Source organism: Carlito syrichta, unplaced genomic scaffold, assembly GCF_000164805.1.
Source record: "Carlito syrichta isolate Samal-C Ts95f unplaced genomic scaffold, Tarsius_syrichta-2.0.1 Scaffold308819, whole genome shotgun sequence".
Classification (NCBI taxonomy): domain Eukaryota; kingdom Metazoa; phylum Chordata; class Mammalia; order Primates; family Tarsiidae; genus Carlito; species Carlito syrichta.
Genome location: NW_007252915.1, coordinates 1,162,383 through 1,183,236, shown reverse-complemented (window position 1 = coordinate 1,183,236; position 20,854 = coordinate 1,162,383). Strand labels below are relative to the sequence as shown.

The 20,854-nt window shown below is 40.4% G+C and overlaps 1 protein-coding gene across 3 annotated transcripts in view; it reads left to right on the top strand.

Moving 5' to 3' along the window:
• The window catches only part of WARS2 (tryptophanyl tRNA synthetase 2, mitochondrial), an 87,637-nt gene that overhangs the window by 21,037 nt on the left and 45,746 nt on the right, over positions 1-20,854 (top strand). The window contains exon 4 of one of the 3 annotated variants that reach the window (XM_021716458.1): positions 8,074-8,078. The exons of the other annotated variants lie outside the window; for them this stretch is intronic. Within the exon in view, the coding sequence (XP_021572133.1) occupies positions 8,074-8,078 (5 nt within the window). The remainder of the gene's footprint in view (positions 1-8,073; positions 8,079-20,854) is intronic. 3 annotated transcript variants of the gene reach the window in all.

The following is a 20,854-nucleotide window of genomic DNA, read 5'->3' as shown; positions in this document are numbered from 1 at the left end:
CACCTCAGCCTCCCAAAGCGCTGGGATTACAGGCTGAGCCACCAAGCCTGGCTGTATTTAGCATTTTAAAACTTTTATTATTTATTGTAAATGGGAAGGTCTTGCAGTCTGTTGAAGTAATTTCAGGGACTAGCAAGCATGAGAGTTTGGAACAAGGGAGATTCTTAAAATCATATTATTGTCTTCCTAGCTTTGAAGTAGCAGCAGAAGCACAGCGTGAAAGGAGCCAAGAGGCTCAATTTCCCATGAGAAGGTAAACTCCAGGAGTGCATGGATTTGATATTTTTGTTTCCCACCTAAAAGGGGAGAGGGATGAAAAAATATACTGAGAGACATGTGTGAATTTCACCGTTCAGGGGCACAGGTTCACCAAATGACTGAGACCTCATCATAGCACTGTAGAATACTTTCCCTTCTCTTACACCACTGCACTACTAAAGACCTATTTACTGCAGTTTCTTTTGTGCAGTGTATCATGTTCACCTTCGAACAAAAAATTACAAAGCATACTAGAGGCAAAAAGCACAGTTTGAAGAGACTAAACAAGTATCGGAACCAGAGTCAGATATGGCAGGAATGTTGGAATCATCAGAATAGGAATTTTTAAAAACTACTTCTAATATCTTAAGGACTTTAATGGAAAAAGTAGACAACATAAAAAGAACGCATAGGTAGTTTAAGCATAGAGATGGAAATTCTAAGAAATTTTTTTTTTTTTAATGCTAGAGATTAGAAACACTGTAACAAAAATAAAGACTGCCTTTGATGAGTTCATTTGTCTGGACATGGCTGATGAAAGACTCTCTGAGCTTGACAGTATGACAATAGAAACTTCCAAAACCAAAAAGCAAAGAAAAAAAAAAAAAAGATAAACACAAAAAAGATAGTATCCAAGAACTATGGAATAACTACACAAGGTATAAAGAAAAAGACTCAATATTTGAATGAGTCTTCAATGGCTGAGGATTTCCCTGTGTTAGCATCAGACATCAAACACAGATTCAAGAAGCTCCAAGAGCACCAAGCAATATAAATGTAAAACAAACAAACAAACAAAAAACTAACCCCCCCCAAAAAAACTATGCCAAGGCATATTATATTCAAACTTTAGAATATCAAAGATAAATTTTAAAAATTCTGAAAGAAATCAGAGGGAATAAACACTTTACATATAGAAGAGCAAAGATAAGAAATATAGTTGACTTCTCCTAGGAAACCATGCAAGCAAGAAGAGTGGAATTAAATATTTAAAGTATTGAGAGAAAAGAAGAAGACATCAACCTAGAATTCCGTACCCTTTGAAATTATCCTTCAAATATGAAGGGAAAATAAATAACTTTCTCAGACAAAAACCGAGGGAATTTGTTATCAGGAAACTTGCCTTACAAGAAATGTTACAAGAAGTTCTTCAGAGAGAAGGAAAATGGCATGTCAGAAACTTGGATCTACATAAAGAAAGGAAGCACCTTCAATAATGAGTAAGTGAAGGTAAAATAGAAACTTTTATTTTTCTTATTCCTAATTAATCTAACAGATAACCATTTGTTTAAAATAATAACTGCAATGTATTTGATTCTGTGTGCGCAAATTTGTCTTTGAGACAAAGCGGAATCAAAACAAAGACAAAATGATTATGTCAGTATCTCTCCTGAATATAGACACAAAAGTCTTCAACAAAATATTAGCAAATTGAATCCCACAATATATACAAATGATATACCATGATCAGGTGGGATTTATACCAGGTATATAAAGCTGGTTCAGTATTTGAAAATCAATAAGTGCAATCTATCCCATCAACAGCTTAGAAAAGAAAAAAAAAATCCCATGATCCTAGCAATAGATGCAGAAAAAGCATTTGACAAAAATGCAACATTCATTCATGATAAAAAACAACAACAAAACAAACTCTCAGGAAACCAGGGGATCTTCCTCAACTTGATAAAGAATACCTGCTGCAGGAAAACAAATCAGACCATGACACCGAGACTGATAAGCAGGAAGCTGCGTTTATTACTGGAACACTGGCGTTGGGCCCAGCAGACTCCAGTGGCAAAGGCTGGGTCCTGATCGCGGTCAGGTATCAGCTTATATAGGTTTTACATTGGCTTTGCAGGGAAGGGGCTTTTCATGGTGTAAGGTTTTGTACTTTTCATATCAGTAGCACAAGCTTGTGGTTTTGGCTACAGGTACTGAGCATGGCGTTTTGCATGAACAAACTGGAACATTTTAATTGTGATATGTTTTGAAGCATTTTCTAAAAGCCCACTACTACATTCCCCCCTTTGATGCTCGGCCCCTTTAGGGCTAAAGGGCATTATTGTGATTTAACATTCTTATGTGGGCTGCTGTTTTTTGTTTGACTATGGTTTCAGTGAATTTGGAAACAGACCTCATGAGCAGTGGGGCTGTGCAGGGGAGAATCCAGCAGGTTTCCTGGAAGAGGGTCACAGCGTCTATGTGCAGGGTGATCAATGGGTCGGGTTTATAAAGGAGGCCCAAATGAAAAGTAACTAGCGACAACAAAATGAAAATTAACTAGCGACAACAAAACGTTCTGTTTGTAGGAGGGAGAAGAGTGCTAGTAAAAACCTTTTGCCACACGTCCAATTTGCTGGTGCGGCTTTTGCTAGTCCTGTAGCAAAGACTAGGGTGAAGGTTGTAGTGATAAATAGAGACAAGGAGCAGCAGTACATTAAAGCTATGTTTTAGATAAATAATAATAATAATAAACGTATCTGTATTCTGACTGCAGTCTCCTCAAGCTTCTACAGTGGGCATTGAAGCAGGGCTGCAGATTCCTCAAGCTTCGGCGTGCGTTGACCAGTCAGCTTCTGGAGTGACTAGAGCAGGGTTGCAGATCTTTTCCGAACTTTGGGGTGTGGAGTTTGCCCTTTTTCAGATGGTCAGTTTGTGTGAGACTGACAGGTCAGTCACACATTTCCAGTTTTGAGCGGCTGGTTTGACTTTGCTGTAGTGGATCCAGGGGATCACGTCAGCAACCTTTATTGTAGTTGGGGTACACAAAAGGACAGTGAGTGAGCCCCTCCAGAAGAGTTTGAGGGGCTGTGCATTCCATTTCTTTATTTATACCATGTCTCCTGGGTTAAGGAGTGTGCGTTTGTGGTTAAATGTATTGGCAACCCTTCTTTGATTTGGTGATGCAAGGTATTTAAGGCTGTACCTAGAGCCTGCAGTTGCTGCCTTTAGCTGATGTTTTCTAACTTTTTGAAGTTCCCTTGTGTATTTTTGACAAGAGGGGGTGGCCTTCCATAAAGGATCTTAAAAGGAGAGTAGCCTGTCTGCTTGGTCGGGCTAGATCTAATTTTTAATAGGACTCTTGGCAAGAGCGGGCCCCAGCTTAAGTGAGTTTCTTGGCATAGCTTGCTTATTTGCAATTTTAATGTCTGATTTATTTGTTTTACTCTTTTTGAACTTTGCAACCAGTAGGTTGTGTGCAATTTTCAGGTAATTTTTAGCCATTTGGCCAATAATTGTGTTATTTCGGGCACAAATGCAGGCATTGATTTTTTTCCCCAGTTTCTGGTTAGAGTAGGGTAGCCTGTTAACGTGCTGGTCCGGTCCCGGCATCATCTCTGGGTGGCCGTCAGGTTGGCCTCTGCCCTGACCCTGGCCTTGGCCTCAGGCTTGTCCATGTTGGACAGGTACCGGGTATCCTAACATGGCTGCGGCAGGAAAAGTTAGCTTTGTCTTCAGTCTTCGGTCTGTTTCTTGTTGGGCTTCCTGGTCTTGGTTGACAAACACTTTTGTTGTAATTTCCAGCAGCTGACTGGTGTTCATTTCAGCAAAGCCCTCTAACTTGTGTAGTTTGCGTTGGATGTCTCCTTGGGCTTGTCCGTTGTGTAGTTTGCGTTGGATGTCTCCTTGGGCTTGTCCGACAAAGACCGCATTTACCATCCACTGACTTTTAGCTGCTTCCGTGTCAAAGGGAGTGTACAGTCTGAAGGCCTTGCCAAGTTTTTCGCCGAATTGGCTTGGGCTCTTATCGGATCCTTGGAGCACTTTTGAGATTTTGCTTGTGTTCATGGGCTTTCCCCCTTTTTTTCTTCATGCCTTCTGAGAGGGTTTTGTGGTACTGCTCGAGCTTCTGTAACCCAAGTGACTTTTGGGGTCCCATAGTTAGTTTGTCAGCTTTTGCCACCAGAAGGGCTGTAGCCGCAAGTGCTTGCAAACAAGGTAGCCAACCTTGAGTGACTGAGTTCAGTTGCTTTGACAAGTATGCTGTGGGTCTGTGCCATGACCTTAATATCTGAGTTAGTAGCCCTATTGCTATGCCAGAGCGCTTATGCGCATATGAAAAGAAGGGCTTGGTTACGTTTGGGAACTTTAAGCCAGGCGTGTTGATGAGAGCCTGCTTAATTTTTTCAAAGGCCCTTTGTTGGGCTTGTTTCTAAAGCAGGGGCTCCCATTCTCCCCACTTTGTGGCGTCATAAAGGGGCTTTGCTAAAATAGAGAAGTTAGGTATCCAGATTCTACAGAATCCTGTGGCTCTGAGAAATTCCCAGACTTGACGTTGGGAGAATGGGATCAGGATTGAGCAGATGGTTTGATTTTTTTTTTTTTCTGGGCCAAGCTGGCATTGCCCTTGAGACAGGTGGAAACCGAGATACCTAACCTTCTCTTGGTGGATTTGAACCTTTCTCTTTGAGACCTTGTATTCAGCCTTTCAAAAGTGGGTGAGGAGCTGGTGTGTCTCCTTCTGTTTCATTAGCCAGAACGGGCTTGTTTGGTTCGGGCAGGCACTTGGAAGGAGCCAACTTAAGTGCCGTCAGAATTTTGCAGGTTTTTTCCCAGCAAACTTTCAACCAAGACGGACGAGCAAGGACTGCATCTTGCCAGTAGTCAAGGTATGGGACTGATTAGGGCGGCCAGGACCTGGGTTTCCTATGATGGTTCTGAATACCTTAACAACTCTTCTTTTATCTAGTGACCCTTCTGTGGGCCATTTCACCCAGCAAGGAGACCAGTCTGTTTTACATAATGTTTGGAGCTTTCTCTGAGTCAGTTTCACACCACAGTCTCCTGAGTAACCTTGCCAAAAATTTTTCAACATACATTCAAGGGGGATGTTTTTATTTTGTGTTTTACCCATTTTCCTCTCCCTAAAAGACACCAGGTACATAGAAAGAGGAAAAAGAGGCAAGGGGAACAATTATTTCATCTGTCTCCAGCCGTATTCCTTGTGGAGATATTTCAGACACCTCTTAGCAATCGGTGGGTTGGTATAAACCCCCAACCTGGACCAACCCTATTATGGGTCTGGGACCACCTTCAGCTGTATGAGGTTACCACTGGTTTAGATTAGGACTCAACATTCATTCTGGCCCTTTGGTTGGGTCGGAACACTTCCACTGTCTGTCTCATTTATACACAATTGCACAACAATTCCAATCCTCCACCCAGGACCTTGGAATCTACAGTGTTTCCTTCCACTGCCTCTAACCCTTTCCTTCAGGTTTGAGACTACTAGCGGACTCCAGGAGTTGATCAGGCTCCCCTTCAGTCTCTTAAGGACAGGTCTGTTCCACGTAACCCCAGTTCCTACCCTTTCCATCAGGTGTTGCTCCTTATGCTGGTTCCTGTGCCTCACTGGATTCTCTTGTGCTTTCGGTATCCTTGCCCCAGGATGCCAGGGGGCTTCTCCCCTACAGATCAACTGGTCTGTTGGCGTCAGGCGAGGTAGCCTCTCCCTTTGCCCCAGAGGTCGTATCCCGGTGACAAGGGAGGTGGAAAACACGGCCTCTGAATTCTCCGCTTTCTGGGCCAACACACCAAGAAATGTTGCAGGAAAACAAATCAGAAAGACCGTGACACTGAGGCTGATAAGCATTTATTACTGGAATGCCGGCATTCGGCCCAGCGGACTCCAGTTGCAAAGGCTGGGCGCCAATCGCAGTCGAGTCTCAGCTTATATAGGTTTTACATGGGCTTTGGGGGGAAGGGACTTTTCACAGTGTAAGGTTTTGTACTTTTGGTAACAATAGCACAAGCCTATGGTTTTGGCTGCAGGCACTGAGCAGGGCATTACAAAAGAGGCTTATGGTTTTAGCTGCAGGCACTGAGCATGGCATTTTGCATTATCAAACTGGAACATTTTAATTGTGATATATGTTTTGAAGCATTTTCTAAAAGCTCCCTGCCACATACCTACAAAAACCATACAGCTAACATCTTACTTAATGAAGAGAAGCTTGAACCTTTCTGCTAAGATTAGAAACAAGACAAGGATGTCTCCTCTCACCATCCCTTTTCAACATTGGAATTTCTAGCAAATGCTATGAAATAAGAAAAGGAAATAAAAGGCATACTGACTGGAAAGAAAGAAATAAAAATGCCTTTGTTCGCAAATGACATCATTGCCCATGTAGAAAATCTAAGAGGTGACAAAAATAAAACAAAAAAAACCTCCTAGAACTAATAAGCAATTATAGAAAGGTTACAGGATACAAGGTTAGTATATAAATGTCAGTCACTACCACGCAGTCTATGCACGTAACAAAATTACACTGCAGCCTCATACATTTATACATTTTTAAAAATTAAAATGTTTAAAAGTCCAGTCACACTGATGTATGTCAGCAATGAAAAATTGGAATTTGAAATTAGAACACATTGCCCTTTACATTAGCACCCCCCAAAATTTGAAATACCTAGGTAAATCCAACAAAATATGTACATGATCCAAGGAAAACTATGAAACTTTGATGAAAGATGTCAAAGAACAAAATAAATGAAGAAATAGTCCATATTTATGAATAGAAAGACACAATATTTTTAAGATGTCACTTCTCAACTGGATCTATAGATTCAGTATAATCCCAATCAAAATCCCAGCAAATTATCTTGTGTATATCAGCAAACTGGTTCTAATCTTTATATGGAAAGGCAAAAAGAACTAGAATAACCAACTCTATTGAAAGAAAACAGAGTCATAGGATTGACAGTTCCTGATTTTAAGACTTGTTATAAAACTACAGTACCACTCAAGACAGAGTGGTATTGTTGAAAGAATAGACAAATATATCAATGGAACAGAATTTGAGAGCCCTGAAAGAGACCCCCCGTACGTGTGTGTGTATGTTTGTGTGTGTAGAGTTGACTGATCTTTAGCAAAGGAATAAAGTCAATACAATGAAGGAAAGAGTCTTTTCAACTAATGGTGCTAGAATGATTAGACATCTATTTGAAAAGCATGCATCTAGACACAGATATTACACTCTTCACAAGAAATAGCTCAAAATGGATCCTAACCCTAAATGTAAAATGCAAAACCATAAGTCTTATAGAAGACAGCCTAGGATAAATGCTAGGGGACCCTGGGTAGGTGATAACTTTTTAGAAACAACACCAAAGGTATAATCCATAAATTAAATAATCGCTAAGCTGGAATTCATTAAAATTGTGAAGCTCTGCTCTGCAAAAGACAATCATAGGAGATTGAGAAGATAAACCACAGATTGGGAGAAAATACTTGCAAAATACATATCTAATAAAGCACGGTTACCCAAAATATCCAATGACCTCTTAAAACTCAACGTTAAAAGAAAAGATTGAAAAATGGCCAAAAGACCTGTGTAGATACTACCGCAAGGAAGATGCACAGATGACGAGTAAGCCTATCAAAAGACATCCAGCATCACATATAACTAGGGTACTGCAAATCAAACCCATAAGGAGATACCACTATACACCTATTAAAATGACCAAAAGCCAAATCACTAACAGCACCAAATGCTGGCAAGGAAGTGAAGCAACAGAAATTCTCTTTCGCGCAGGGTGGGAATGCAAATCGGGGCAGCCACTTTGGGGTACAGTTTGGCAGTTTCTTACAAAACTAAACATACTCTTACAATAAAATCTGGCAGCCACACCCCTTGGTATTCACCCAGATCAGTTGCAAACTATATTCCACCAAAACCTACATGTGGGTATGTATGGCAGCGTTATTCACGATTGCCCAGCATGTCCTTCTGCGGGTGAATGGATCGATAGACTGTGGGACATTCGGACGATGGAATGTTACTCAGCACGAAAGGGAAATGAACTGTTAAGCCATGGTAAGACATGGAGGAAACGTACATGTGTATCGCTGAGTCAAAGAAACCCGTCCATAAAGGCTGTGACTCTGACTGTCTGATGTTCTGGAAAAGACAGAACTGTGGAGACAGCAGAAGACTAAGTGGTTGCTGAGGGGGATGAATAGCCGCAACACGGAGGATTCTTCGGGTAGTGTAGCTGCTCTGTACGGTCCTCCTTGCCATCTGTCCAAACCCACAGAACACACAGTTGGTTCCAAGAGGGAGGCCTCGTGTAAACTGTGGACTTCAGGTGATAATGATGTGTCAGTGCAGGTTCATTATCTGTATCCCATGCGCCCCTGTAGGGTAGGCTGTTCATATGTGGGCTGGAAGATACATGAGAACTCTCTGTACTGTCTGCTCGACTTCGCTGTGACACGTCTCTAAAAAGTAAAAACTGTCAATACTTTCTCTACATCTGGCCTCCTAAAACAGCCTATTGCAGGCTGGTTTCTATTCCTCTCTCTCTTCTCCTACCTGTTTCCTACCTACCTTTCTTGTCAAAGTGTTCAGCATGCCAGATTGAATGGTCAGTATTTAGTATTTGTGTGACTTAACCAGTCTTTAGCGTTTGACAGTTGACCCCGGCCTCCTTCCTAAAACTTTTTTCATGTGCTGTTTCCAGAGCACCACATGCTTGTGATTTCACTCCTGCCTCCCTGGCTGCACCTTTTCAGTCACATATCCCGGCTCCCCTCCCACCTAGCGCACACCAAGGACCTCTGTGTGTTCAGGGGCCCCTAACCTACCTCCTGAGTTCTCTGCCACACTGTTACCCTCAGTGAGCGTCTCTGGTTTCATGGCTTTAAATACCATGGATGTGCTGATGACTTGTAAATTTACAATTTGTTCTCCCCTGTGCGTCGCATTTGTTTCCATCTACCTAATTAGCATCCCGTGTAGAAGTCTAGTAAGCATCTTAACTTGTCTGAATCAGAACTTGTGATGATGATGTTCCCTATTTTGTTCCATCACAGAAAATCACCACAGGTACCAGTTTTACCAGTAAATACTTAATATTCATCCTTGGCACTCCCCTTTTTCTCAGACCCCCACCCATTTCATCAGCAAGTTGATTGAAATTCTCTTCCGAATGTTTGTCAAATCTGTCCCCATCTCTCTACTGGCTTGTTAATACCCTAATCGAAGCCACTGCCATTACTTACGTCTGCTCCTGCAGTGATAGCCCTGTTCCATTCTTGATTTCTTTCTATCCTTTCTTGATCTAGAGGCTGAGTAATCCCTTTTTTTACAGTGTAAAAAATATAGCTTTTAAAATGTAGATCTGATCATGTTACTCCTTACTGAAAATCCTTGAAGAGTTCTCAGTCCAAGCTCCTTGCTCCTCCCCCAGTGCTTTGTGTGATCTGCTCCCTGCCGACTTTTTGGACATCATTTCCTGCAGCTCTTCTTGCCAGAGAACCTCGGTGCACACCGGGAACACTGGTTTCCTCTGTGTTTTTACCGTTTTTGTTTTTTCCCTGGAGTATTTTTGCCTCACCTTTTTCTTGCATTTTTTTGTTCTCTCATTATTGTTTAGGTAAAAGGTTAGATGTCATGTACTCTAAGATGTTTTCACATGCATACTATCTAAAGTAGCATGTTATTTTATCCTGTTTTTTCCTTCTCGGTTCTAATCACTCCCGCTATTTTTCATGTTTATTTGTATCCTTGCTTTTTACATGTCTCTTTCTGGAATATAAGTTTTGCAATACCAGATCCACATGTTAGATGCTGCACAAATATTTGTTGAGTTAATCAATAGCTATCTTTCCCACTAATGTATTATTCTTGGACAAGTTGGTTAATCTTTTGATATACCAGTTTTAAAAAAATTTTTAATTTTAAATACACGGAGTACAATTCAGGATTAGGTATATGAATGTTCATTATGCAGGTACCCTTGTTGATAAGGTGTGCCCCATTTCCCCTGGCAGTTTCCCACTACTGCCAATCCCTCCCCCACCCTCCCTTGGCAGTCTCCCACTACTGCCGATCCCTTTCTTATAGTATTACAGTAGTTGTTCAAGGTTCGCTTTTGAGTGAGAACATGTGACACTTTTCTTTGTTTCTGTGATAGATCATTCAGTATTATAGCCTCAAAGTCCATTCAAGTTGCTGCAGAGTTCATAATTTTGTCCTTATTTATGGCTGCATAATATTCCATCCTGTATATGTACCACATTTTTTATCCAGCGATACCAGTTTTTTCATCAGAAATACATTGCTGTTTGATTTTTGATTTTTAATATTCCTATGTTCTGTGGTTCTCATAAGAGAATGGAGGCAAGGAGATCGGCAGAAGGTTACTATGAGATTATAGGCATGAGGGGGAAAGGATCTTACTATTACAGGTCTTAGGTAATGAAAAGAACCAGTTGCATCCACATATGTTGACCCGGAAGGCTGCCCATGGCTTGTTGTGAGATAGAAGTGAAAACAGAGTGACATACGGAAATATGGCAAGTGGCAATAAAAAACAGTAAGATATGATCCCAATTTTGTTTAAACATTTATCTCACATATGTAGATTTATTGATATTTTTAAATAAAGGTATGATACATAAGCTCTTAAGTCTTGATGGCTTTAGTGAAGTTTGTAATATGAAGAAGGGAACAAAAGTTTTTTAAAACTTTTTCTCTATATAGTTCTATATTATCTGACGTTACAAGAAGCAAGTGTTAGTTGACAAATTTAAAAAATCTAGTTAAGAGGAGAAAAAAGATATCATTATGGCCTGACGTTTCAGGAGTGTACAAATTCTCCTTTAAACCACAGGTTTTCTTCTCCAGGAGGCTCTAAAGGAGATATATGTATGAAGACAGTGGCATATGAAAAGTAAAATACTCTTTTATTATCAACTAGACACGGGCCTGTTACTCCAAGGTATAGCCCTGGTAAACTTGCTTAAGCTCAAGACTCTTCAGCTAAACCCAAAGCCAACTGTTGAGATGTGAATTTCCAGCTGCCTGAGATAGCAGATGCAGGAGACCCACTTGGTTCCTGAATAAAGGAAGAGTCAAGAGAGCCAGGCCTGGCTCTAGGATAGGCTTATAGGAATGACAGAAAATGCAAGACTCCTCTGGTTAAAAAAAAGAAAATTTTGGTCCTTGAAGCTGATAAATTGGATGAATTATTCGATCCCAGTGGTGGACAAGAACAGGGAGGGAAAGAAGTCTCTCTTTTCCGTGAACATTGCTTGTCATAACAACCATCACCACAAAAAGCTGAAAGCTACTGCTTTAGGTTACCAATTAGCAAGTGAGAATAAAACATCAGGAACCAACATAGACAAAATTAGAGAAATCAGAGAGTCTAAAACGCAAACAATGTAGTGTGGCTTCATGAAAATGAAAAGAGGCCGGGCATGGTGGTTTATGCCTGTTATCCCAGCCCTTTAGGAGGCCGAGGCAGGAGGAGTGTTTGAGCCCAAGAGCTCAAGACCAGACTAGGCAATATAGGGAGACCTCAGCTGTACAAAAAAAAAAAAAAAAAATTATCCACGTGTGCTGGTGTACACCTGTAGTCCCAGTTACTTGGGAGGCTGAAGCGGAAGAATTGCCTGAGCCCAGGAGGCCTAAGCTGTGGTGAGCTGTGCTCGTGCCACCACACTCCAGCCTGGGTGACAGAGTGAGACCCAACTCATAAAACAAGAAAGAAAGAAAAATGAAAAGAGATTAGAGATTATTTTAAAGGTTGATAATAAACAGTTTCAGCTGATGGATTCAAAGAGACCATTGAAGAGCAACACCATGGAAAAGATCGTTGGATTAAAGGCCTAGGGATCATTTTTGGTTTTAGAAAAGCTTTAGTAATTCTGTGGATAAGACACCAGATTATGGGGTAGGTTCAGGTAGGTGGTAGATTCTGAGGAGTTAAAGTGGTGGTGGCAGGGTTCTCGTGGGAATATTTGGGAAGAGTAGAAAGGGGAGAAATCATTCAAGATAGGTATAAACCTCTGTATGTTTCTTCACGGTCGGAAAAACTTGAAGTACCTGGTAAAGGGATAAAGATAGAAAAAAGAATGCTTGATGGAAAAATATTCTGAGGAACACAGGAGAAATGATAGAATCCATAGCACTGTGGGAAAAGCTTAACCTTAGAGGGCTTTTTTTCTCGGAAACCAAAAGAGAAGATGGCTGTCTATACGGAAATATCTGGAGGTAAAAGGTAGGAAATATGGCGCTGTGTAGTGAACTCAGTAAAGCGAGAACTGAGGTTGCCTGAGTAGTAGAGGGATGCCCTGGGAGCCTGCGAAGGCCAGAACTTCAAGTTGGCTCCGAGTGAAAGGGACGAATACCTTGGCTGTGCCTGGCCCAAGACTCACTGCTCGCTGGACTGCAGACTTCCAAAGGCAGCTAGTGCTCAGGAAACAGCTGAGTAGGTGGAGGATACATGAATGAAGGGCCTGGTGTCTTGTGTGTGCTCACTGAAGGCTTATTTTAATTAAGTTAAGCTACTGTTGACCCCTACGGAGGAGCTGGATGGAATTAAATGTAATCATTAAACTAAGCCCATAATGGTCTGCAGTTTGGAAACAGGACTTAATAAAGCTGATGGCACGTTTCTTAAAAGCCCAGAACTGTGTGTTGCCTTTCTTAGGAGAAGGGGTAGCGAGTAGTATTTTGTTTTTGGCAGTACTAGATGCAAAGAGTGAGTTGTTAGCTCTAGCACACATTGTTCTGCTGCTTGTAACTCTAGAGTCTAGCCCAAGTTCAGAAGTGTCCTATTTGGGCCCACTTCTGTGATTTCAGTGGTCCCCGAGGAACGTGCAGCTTCCTGCTCTTGCCTCCTCATTGGGATGTTCCAGAAACTTGGAAATAGTTAGATCTCCCTATTTAAAACTGAACAAATGACTAGCATGTGTACTAGAGAACCTTGGCAGCTCATGTTCACGAACCCTGTGTGAGACCTGATAAGTGAACACCAAGATCCCAGATTTAAGGGCATGTACCTCGACTTCAGCAAAGGACTTTGAAGAAAAGAAGACAGAGACAGACACAGCCTAAAAAAAGAAAATAAACAGGGGTCCAGTCTTACTTTTCTGTGAAAATAACAAGAAAAGTGATGATGAAATTATCTCATTTACTCATTCACTTAACCATATATGAGCACATTTATTATACAGAGAAAAATGTTAGTAACATGTAACTTGTTGACTGGGAAAAGTTTTTATTATCTTTCATAGAAAATCTTATTTCAATTTTTTAAAAATTTGTATTTGTACAGATTTATGGCACACATGTGAAATTTTGTTGCATGCATACACATAATGCCTAGTGATCAATTCAAGGTCTTTAGGGTGTACATCACCCAAGTAAAATGCATTTTCGGTACATCCATAGTAACCCTACTATGCTGTGCAATATTGAATATATTCCTTTTTGCTATGGTATGTTTGTACCCTTTAACCCATTTATCTTCATCCTCTCCTCTCCTCCATCTCTCACCCTTCCCAGTCTCTGTTATGTACCTTTCCACTCTCCGTTTCAATGTGATCAAATTTTTTAGCTCTCATACATAAGCATGTGCAAGGTGTGTCTTTTTGTGCCTAGCTTATTTCGCTTAAGATAAAGCCTCTGGTTCCATCCATGTTGCTGCAAACGGAAAGATTTCATTCTTTTTTTTATGGCCAAGTAGTATTCCATTGCGTAGACATGCCATATCTTCTTTATCTGTTCATCTGCGGAATACTCAGGTTGATTCCATATCTTTGCTGCTGTGGATAGAGCTGCCATAAACATGAGAGCGCAGGTGTCCTTTTGACGTCTTATTTCTTTTCCTCTGGGTAGATACTCAGTAACGGAATCTCTGGATCAAATTATATTTCTGTTTTGAGTTTTTTGTAAGTTTCTATACTGTCTTCCATAGTGGCTGCACCAATTTACCCCCCTACTGACAGTGTATCAGAGTTCCCATTTCTCCCCATCCTTGCCAACATTCATAATTTCTGTTTTGGTAATAACCATCCTGACTGGAGTAAGATGATGTCTAACTGTGGTTTTGCTTTGCGTTTCTCTGATGATTAGTGATGTTGAGCCTTTCTTTATATACCTGTTGGCCATTTGTTTGTCTTCTTTTGAAAAAAGGCTCTTCATGTCCTTTGCCCACCTTTTTTTTTTTTGAGTTGGAGTCTCACTCCATCGCCCAGACTAGAGTACAGTAGCACGCTCACAGCCACCCCGGTGTCGACCTGCTGGGCTCCAGCGATCCTTCCATCTCAGCCTTCCGAGGAGCCGGAACTACAGGTCTGCTACTCAGCCCAGATAATTTTTTTATTTATTATAGAGATGATGCCCACTTTTTAATGGGATTATTTGTATTTTTTTCCTGTTGAGTTCCTTGTATATTCTGGATATCAGTCCCCTGTCGGAGTAATAGTTTGCAAGTATTTTCTTACACTCAACAAGTTGTCTCTTCACTCTGTTGATTATTTCTTAAACTGAAATTAGACTTTTTTAATTTAAGTCTCATTCGTCAATTTTTTGGTTTTGTTGCCTGTGCTTTTGAGGTCTTAGTCATAAATTCTTTGCCTCGTCCAATATCCAGGAGAGTTTTCCCTCAGTTTTATTCTAGTATTTTTATAGTTTCAGGTCTTATGTTTAAGTCTTTAATCTATTTTGAGTTGGTTTTGTATATGGTAAGAAATATGGATCCAGTTTCATTCTTCTTCATGTGACTATCTAATTTTCTCATCACCATTTATTGATGAGGATTTCTTTTCCCCAGTGGAAGTACTTGTCTCTTCTAAATTCGTTATTTCCTAATGAAGGAAAGTTAAAATGATTCTGATACTAAAACATACATTTTCCCTCTACTTACCAGTTAACATTAGGAGTTTGCTGTTTCTTCGTTACTGCTGAGAACTTTAGTAGGGCTAAAGCATTTCCTCCACATTACTTTTGGTTGTTAGGAACCTTCACAGTGGAAACCCTGACCCCTTGAACCATAGCAGCAGCAGGTGAGCAAAAAAAGAACCAGATTTCAAAATATTTTGTTTTATGATGTTATTTGCTGTGTTGAAGTCATTACACAACATCTGATACTGATTTTGAGATTCTTAACTCATTCTTTTTAAAGATTCAAATTAAAAAAACATAAACACATTTTCATTCAGTTTTCCCATAAATCCCATTCTTTAACCCAATTCAAAACATCCTGATTCTGCCGTGTTCTGCTATGTTTCTGTCCTTGCTGAATTAAAAGTGCTCCTAGGTGTCTGGTGGGGTGCATACAGTCTCGTTTTCCAGAAAAGAGGAAATCGTACTATATTGTAGGTTAGGCACAATAACCTAAGGGTAGAACTAGTCAAAAATCCTACTGAATTTATACCATGAGCTTGCTGCATACTTGCGAATGCCTCTATAACAGCACATCTTAAAAATAAATATCAGGAAATTTTCACATAAAATCCACCCTGACCTTTAAGGTAAGATCACTTGAACTTTAAGAAGAGTTGAGAACTTTATAAGGAGTTTATAAAGGGTTTTTAAAGCATATATTAGTCTAAGTATTTTATTAAATTATTTATTAATATATTAGTAATTTGAAAAAAGTATTTTGTTAGTTGTAGGCATTGTAACTAAAAGATGGCTAGCATTTACATAGGCAGACTGGGAGGGGATAATTTGAAAATCCCCCCCTCCCCCTACTAGTCTTGGTAAATGGCCTCGCCCCATCCTTAGCTTTCTTGGGGACACTGAGTACAGTGGAACTTAAGACGAGACGTCCAGTTTCTGCATTTGCTAAGCCTCATATGATATTCATTTCTACTTTATTCATATACATATATTGAATCTACATCCTATTGGTGTTAGGGCTAAAAATATGATTCTTGCTCTTGAGGATATCACTTGCTGGTGAGTGTAGTAGAACTGTAAGAAGAGTAAGTTACAATATAACTGAATGCTATAATAGAGGGAAATCAAAGCACTGTAGGTGCACGCAGGAGCAAGTGACTCATCTTGCTCTGGAAATTTGGAGAGTGCTCCATAAATGTGGTTACAGTTAAGCTGGGTCTTAAAAGATATGTTGAAATATGTTAGGTCAAGAAAGGGATGCCAGGCAGCAAGAACTGTGAGCGCAAAGACTTGGAGACTAGGAAGAGTATGGAACTAAGAACAGTACCCAGTTCATGGAGTGGAGTGGTGGAAGAAGAGGGCTGAAAAAATGGACTTGATTCTTATTAAATCAGCAGGGCCAGTGGGGTGGGAGGTCTGCAAAATGTTGAAATTGTTAGAAACAAATAAACAAAGCAAATCACTTCAGTGTACCTTAACTGATGACATTTCAATAGTTGTGGTTCTGTCTACACAAAACAGCTCTGTTCCACTTGGTACATGCATTTCTCGCTCTTCTCCATTGTTTAATGGTTTACACGTGATCATTTGAAGTTACTTTTTCTGTAACTATAATTAACATCAAAATAAAAATCTGTTATTTTTTACAAAAATGTCTAGGGGCTTACCAGTTTATACAGGTAATGGTGTCATTTGTGGTACCAAGTATTTTGTCATTAATCAGCATAAACTAATTTGTCATCTAAGTAGATGAAAAATAATGCCCTTTCGAGACATACTTTCAAACCATGTGTTTGAAATTGTCAAAAATAACAGCACTATTTTTTAAGTTGATGCACTGTAATTGCACATATTTGTGGGGTACAAGTTGATGTTTCAGTGCATGTATATGTTGTATATATGCAATACATATATATGTATGTGTAGATGTGGTTGTGATTGAATCAGTCCCAATAACCAGTGCAGAATGCTTTTATTCTACTCTGTATTCCCCAGCTGCCCTGCATCACCCTCAAACTTGCACTTGCTGGCCGGAACAGGAACCAGATTACAGCTCCTGAGTACAGTACAGATTACTCATCCTATCCATGTAAGGCATTCGTGAGGCGTATTTGTTTCCCAAGGCTGCTATGACAAAGTACCGTCAACTGGATGCTTAAAACAACATAACTTTCTTCTCTCACCATTCTGGAGGCTAAGAATCTGAAGCAAGGTGCTGGCACGCTCTCTCTGAAGACACTAAGGAAGAATTATTTCTTGTCTCTTCCTAGCTTCTGGGGGCTCTTGGCCGTCCCTGACATTCCTTCGCGTTTTTGTACTGTCCTCTCTCCAGTCTCGACATCGCTGCCATGTGGCTCTCTTCCCTCTGTGTCTCTGTGTGTCTTCTCTTCTTATAAAGCCGCTAGCCATTGGATGTAGGGTCCGCTGTAACCCAGTATGGCCTCATCTTCACCAGTCACGTCTGCAAAGGCCCTGTTTCCAAATACGATCGCATTCGGAAGTTCTAGATAGCCATGAATTTTGGGAGGACATAGTCAAACCGCTGTACCAAGCAATGGAAGTGCTATAAATACAGTCTTACTTAGAATGCTGTCAGTTGGCATATAATTTGTAAAGATATTTTATGTTTTGAATTATAGATCCTAAAGCTCACTTGTATGGTTTTAGGTGACTATGATATTGGCTTTAGTCAAAATAGCATGTTATAAAATGTTAAATGTAAAACGAATCTTATATTTCTTACTTGCTTAATTAAAGTTGATTCATGGGGATAATTGCTCCTACCTTGTCTAATCTTTATGTGTTTCAAGTCAGATTTTGAAGTTTTTATAAACTGAATTAAGGATTTTGAACTTGACCTTGTAAACAAGAAAGAATCAGTGGAGATTTCTTATTTTTAAATAATAGTTTAGTTGATTGTAAAAGTCAGATAGAAGCTATTGAAACGGCACAGCTGAGACGATTGGAGTTTAGACTGCATTGATGGAGATAGAGAAGTGAAATCGTATGAGTAACCTCCCCGATGAGTTAGTACTTGGTTAGATAATGATGATAATAGCTAACGTTTGTTAAGCACTTTCCATGCGCCAGGCAATGTTCTAAGGACTTTCTATGTACTAATTTGCTTAATTCTTTAATTGGCTTAATTTCATGTGAAGAAAACGAGGCACAAGTACTTGCCAACAATCACATAGGTGGTAATTGGAGAAGGCAGGATTTGAACCCATAGAATCTGATGAAGGAAACGAAGGAGACTGGGTGGATGGTTGTGTCATTAGCCAGGATTAAGATACAAAAACAAAGCAGATTTGGGGAGAGTTGACCTGAAGGTCATGAGTCAGTAGATTTAGTTTTGAATATAGTGTTAAATTTGAAGAGTTTTGGGTGGGAAATCCAAGTAGATGGTCGATAGAAAGCATTGAAAATAGTATTTGGTGTTCAAAGTTGTCTTTCTCATTAAGGTTATTACTGTTTTAATGTACACATTATGCAGCTATGGTAAAATATGAAGAAGTAGTGTTAGTCAACAAGGTGCAATTTTTTGTGCTGGTGCATTTTTCTTTCCTTTCTACAGTAAGTTAGATAGGCAGATCACTCTTTTACCTGGAAATTTGTGCGTTTTTTTGGCCAAATAGAGGAGAGGAATTCATAATAAGTGTGTATCCAGCTGGTGGTAGGTGAATTTACTCCATGACAAACTCCCCTCACACTCTCACCCTTCATTCCATGTATCCCACCAAATACACCCCTGCGCTGCTCTAGCCACGGGGTATTCCAGTTCAAACCTGGCGCTTTATGGGAACTGCTTTTGTGGAAATCATTAAAGAAAGAATTGCCTGTGAATTATCCTCCCGAAGCATTGCCTGTTTTCGGCGTCATTTTGGTCTCATTAATCAGCATTGCAGCAAGGCGGACACTGTGCTGTATATTTTACTGTCCCCAGCACAGCGGCTCCTACGTCTCTGCCCCCAGGCTGGGGCATTGGGGAGAAAGAGAGAGGGAAACCATCAATCTTCCCAGTTGCACATGTCAGCAGCGATTCCTTCCCCCTTCCTGTTGGCTGTCTCTCTCACCACCTGTGTTTAGAATTAGCACTGGAGCTGCTGCCCAGATGAATAAGAACCACTGTCCTTGTCACCTGCCCTGGTACGGGCCACCACTTCTCCATGAAACAAGTACATCAAGCAGTTATCTTTGATGTGAGTAGTATAAGACAGAGAATCACACATCCTCTTGGAAGTTCATTATAATAATAAATTAGATTGTAGGTCATGCATTCTAGAAGGTGGCATTATTTAGTGGATCCAAGGGGGTAAAAGAAAACAATTTTTTGAGTGCCTTGCTATCTTCTCATAGAATCCCTCTGAAGTATACATGGCTGGAGTTGATCTACCTGGGCTCAGGTCCTGTTTCCACTGTGTACTAGCTGCGCGCTATGCACTTAACCCCTCTGTGCCTCAGTTTCCTCATCAATAAACAAAGATGATAGTACTTCCCACCTCAGAGTTTTTGTGAGGATTAAATGAGATAATACATTTCTAGCTCTTGGTCTAGTGCTTTCCACATAGTTAAGCATGCAATAGATGTTAACTGTTATTATCATTAACCTCATTGTTCAAATAATAAAACTGAGGTTCAGATACGTTGTGAAAGGTACTAGTAGCATAGACTGGATTTGAACCTAGCACTGTCTGACCCTCAAAACTCATGTCCTTTAGATTTCAGTATGTTGTTTCCATTTTAGTTCCATTTTACAAATAACTTCATATGTGAGCTTAATGTCATTTAACTTTATTTGTGTCTTTACTTCCCATCATGTAAAATAAAAATGGTAATATCTGACATTACTGTTAGTAAGTACGAGATTCTTGTTGTCACATGTCAACTAATTTAATCAGACCATCTGCTGAAAAACTAGGCTTATTTTTTAAATTTCATGTCAGAAAAACTGCGTGCCCTTAAAAAAAAGTTAAACAATACAAAAGTGTCAAAAAAGAAGTCATTACTCTCATTCCCCAGTGTAAACAGGTGAGTTAGGTGTGTATCCTTCCTTCCTTGTCAGCATTTTCCTGTTTAATGAACATTTATATGGAGCCACGGTGGGCCAAGCACTGTTCTTGGCCCTTCAGAGGGGTACTGTCATTTGTCCCATTTTACAGATGAGGAGCTTCTGTGATTTCCACAAGGAAGCACAGCTGGTGCACAGTAAAGCACACAACAGGTGTTAACTGGTAGGAGACTCTCGTGTTTTGGCTCCAGAGTTGGGCTCCTCTCCTCCACTTTATGCCAACTCTCCGTACTTGACGGTACCTGCCTTCTACTTTGTTCCCTAGTATTCCATTATGTAATAAGAAAACTGTAATATATTTACGATTTGTCCTACTGATGGACATCAGTTGCTTGTAGTTCTTATGTACTTAAGTAATCATGTGGGGAACATCAGGTATCCTTACAAGATACGAGATTTCCATACGTTGAATGGTTGAGTCAAAATAGAACAAATTGGCCGGGCTCAGTGGCTCCACTTGTAATCCCAGCACTTTGGGAGGCTGAGGCGAGTGGGTTGCCTGAGCCTGCTGGTTCAAGACCAGCCCAGGCAACTTGGAGAGAGCACGTCTCTAAAACAAATTTAAAAATGAGCCGGGTATGGTAGCGTGTACCTGTAGTTCCAGCTACTTGGAAGGCTGAGGCAGACGGATTGCCAGAGCCCAGCAGGTAGACCCTGGGGTAGCTGTGAGTGTGCCACTGCACTACAGCCTGGGCGACAGAGTGAGACTCCAACTCAAAAAAAAATTTTTTTTTACCTCCAAAAATGGTCAGATAAGTTTATTGAGAGCTTGCTATGGACCAGACACGAAGCACTTTATACTAATAAACTCATCACAGTCCCCCTCACCACCTATGAGGTAGGTGCTATTATTGTCCCCATTTTGTAAATGTTCAAGCCCACGTTA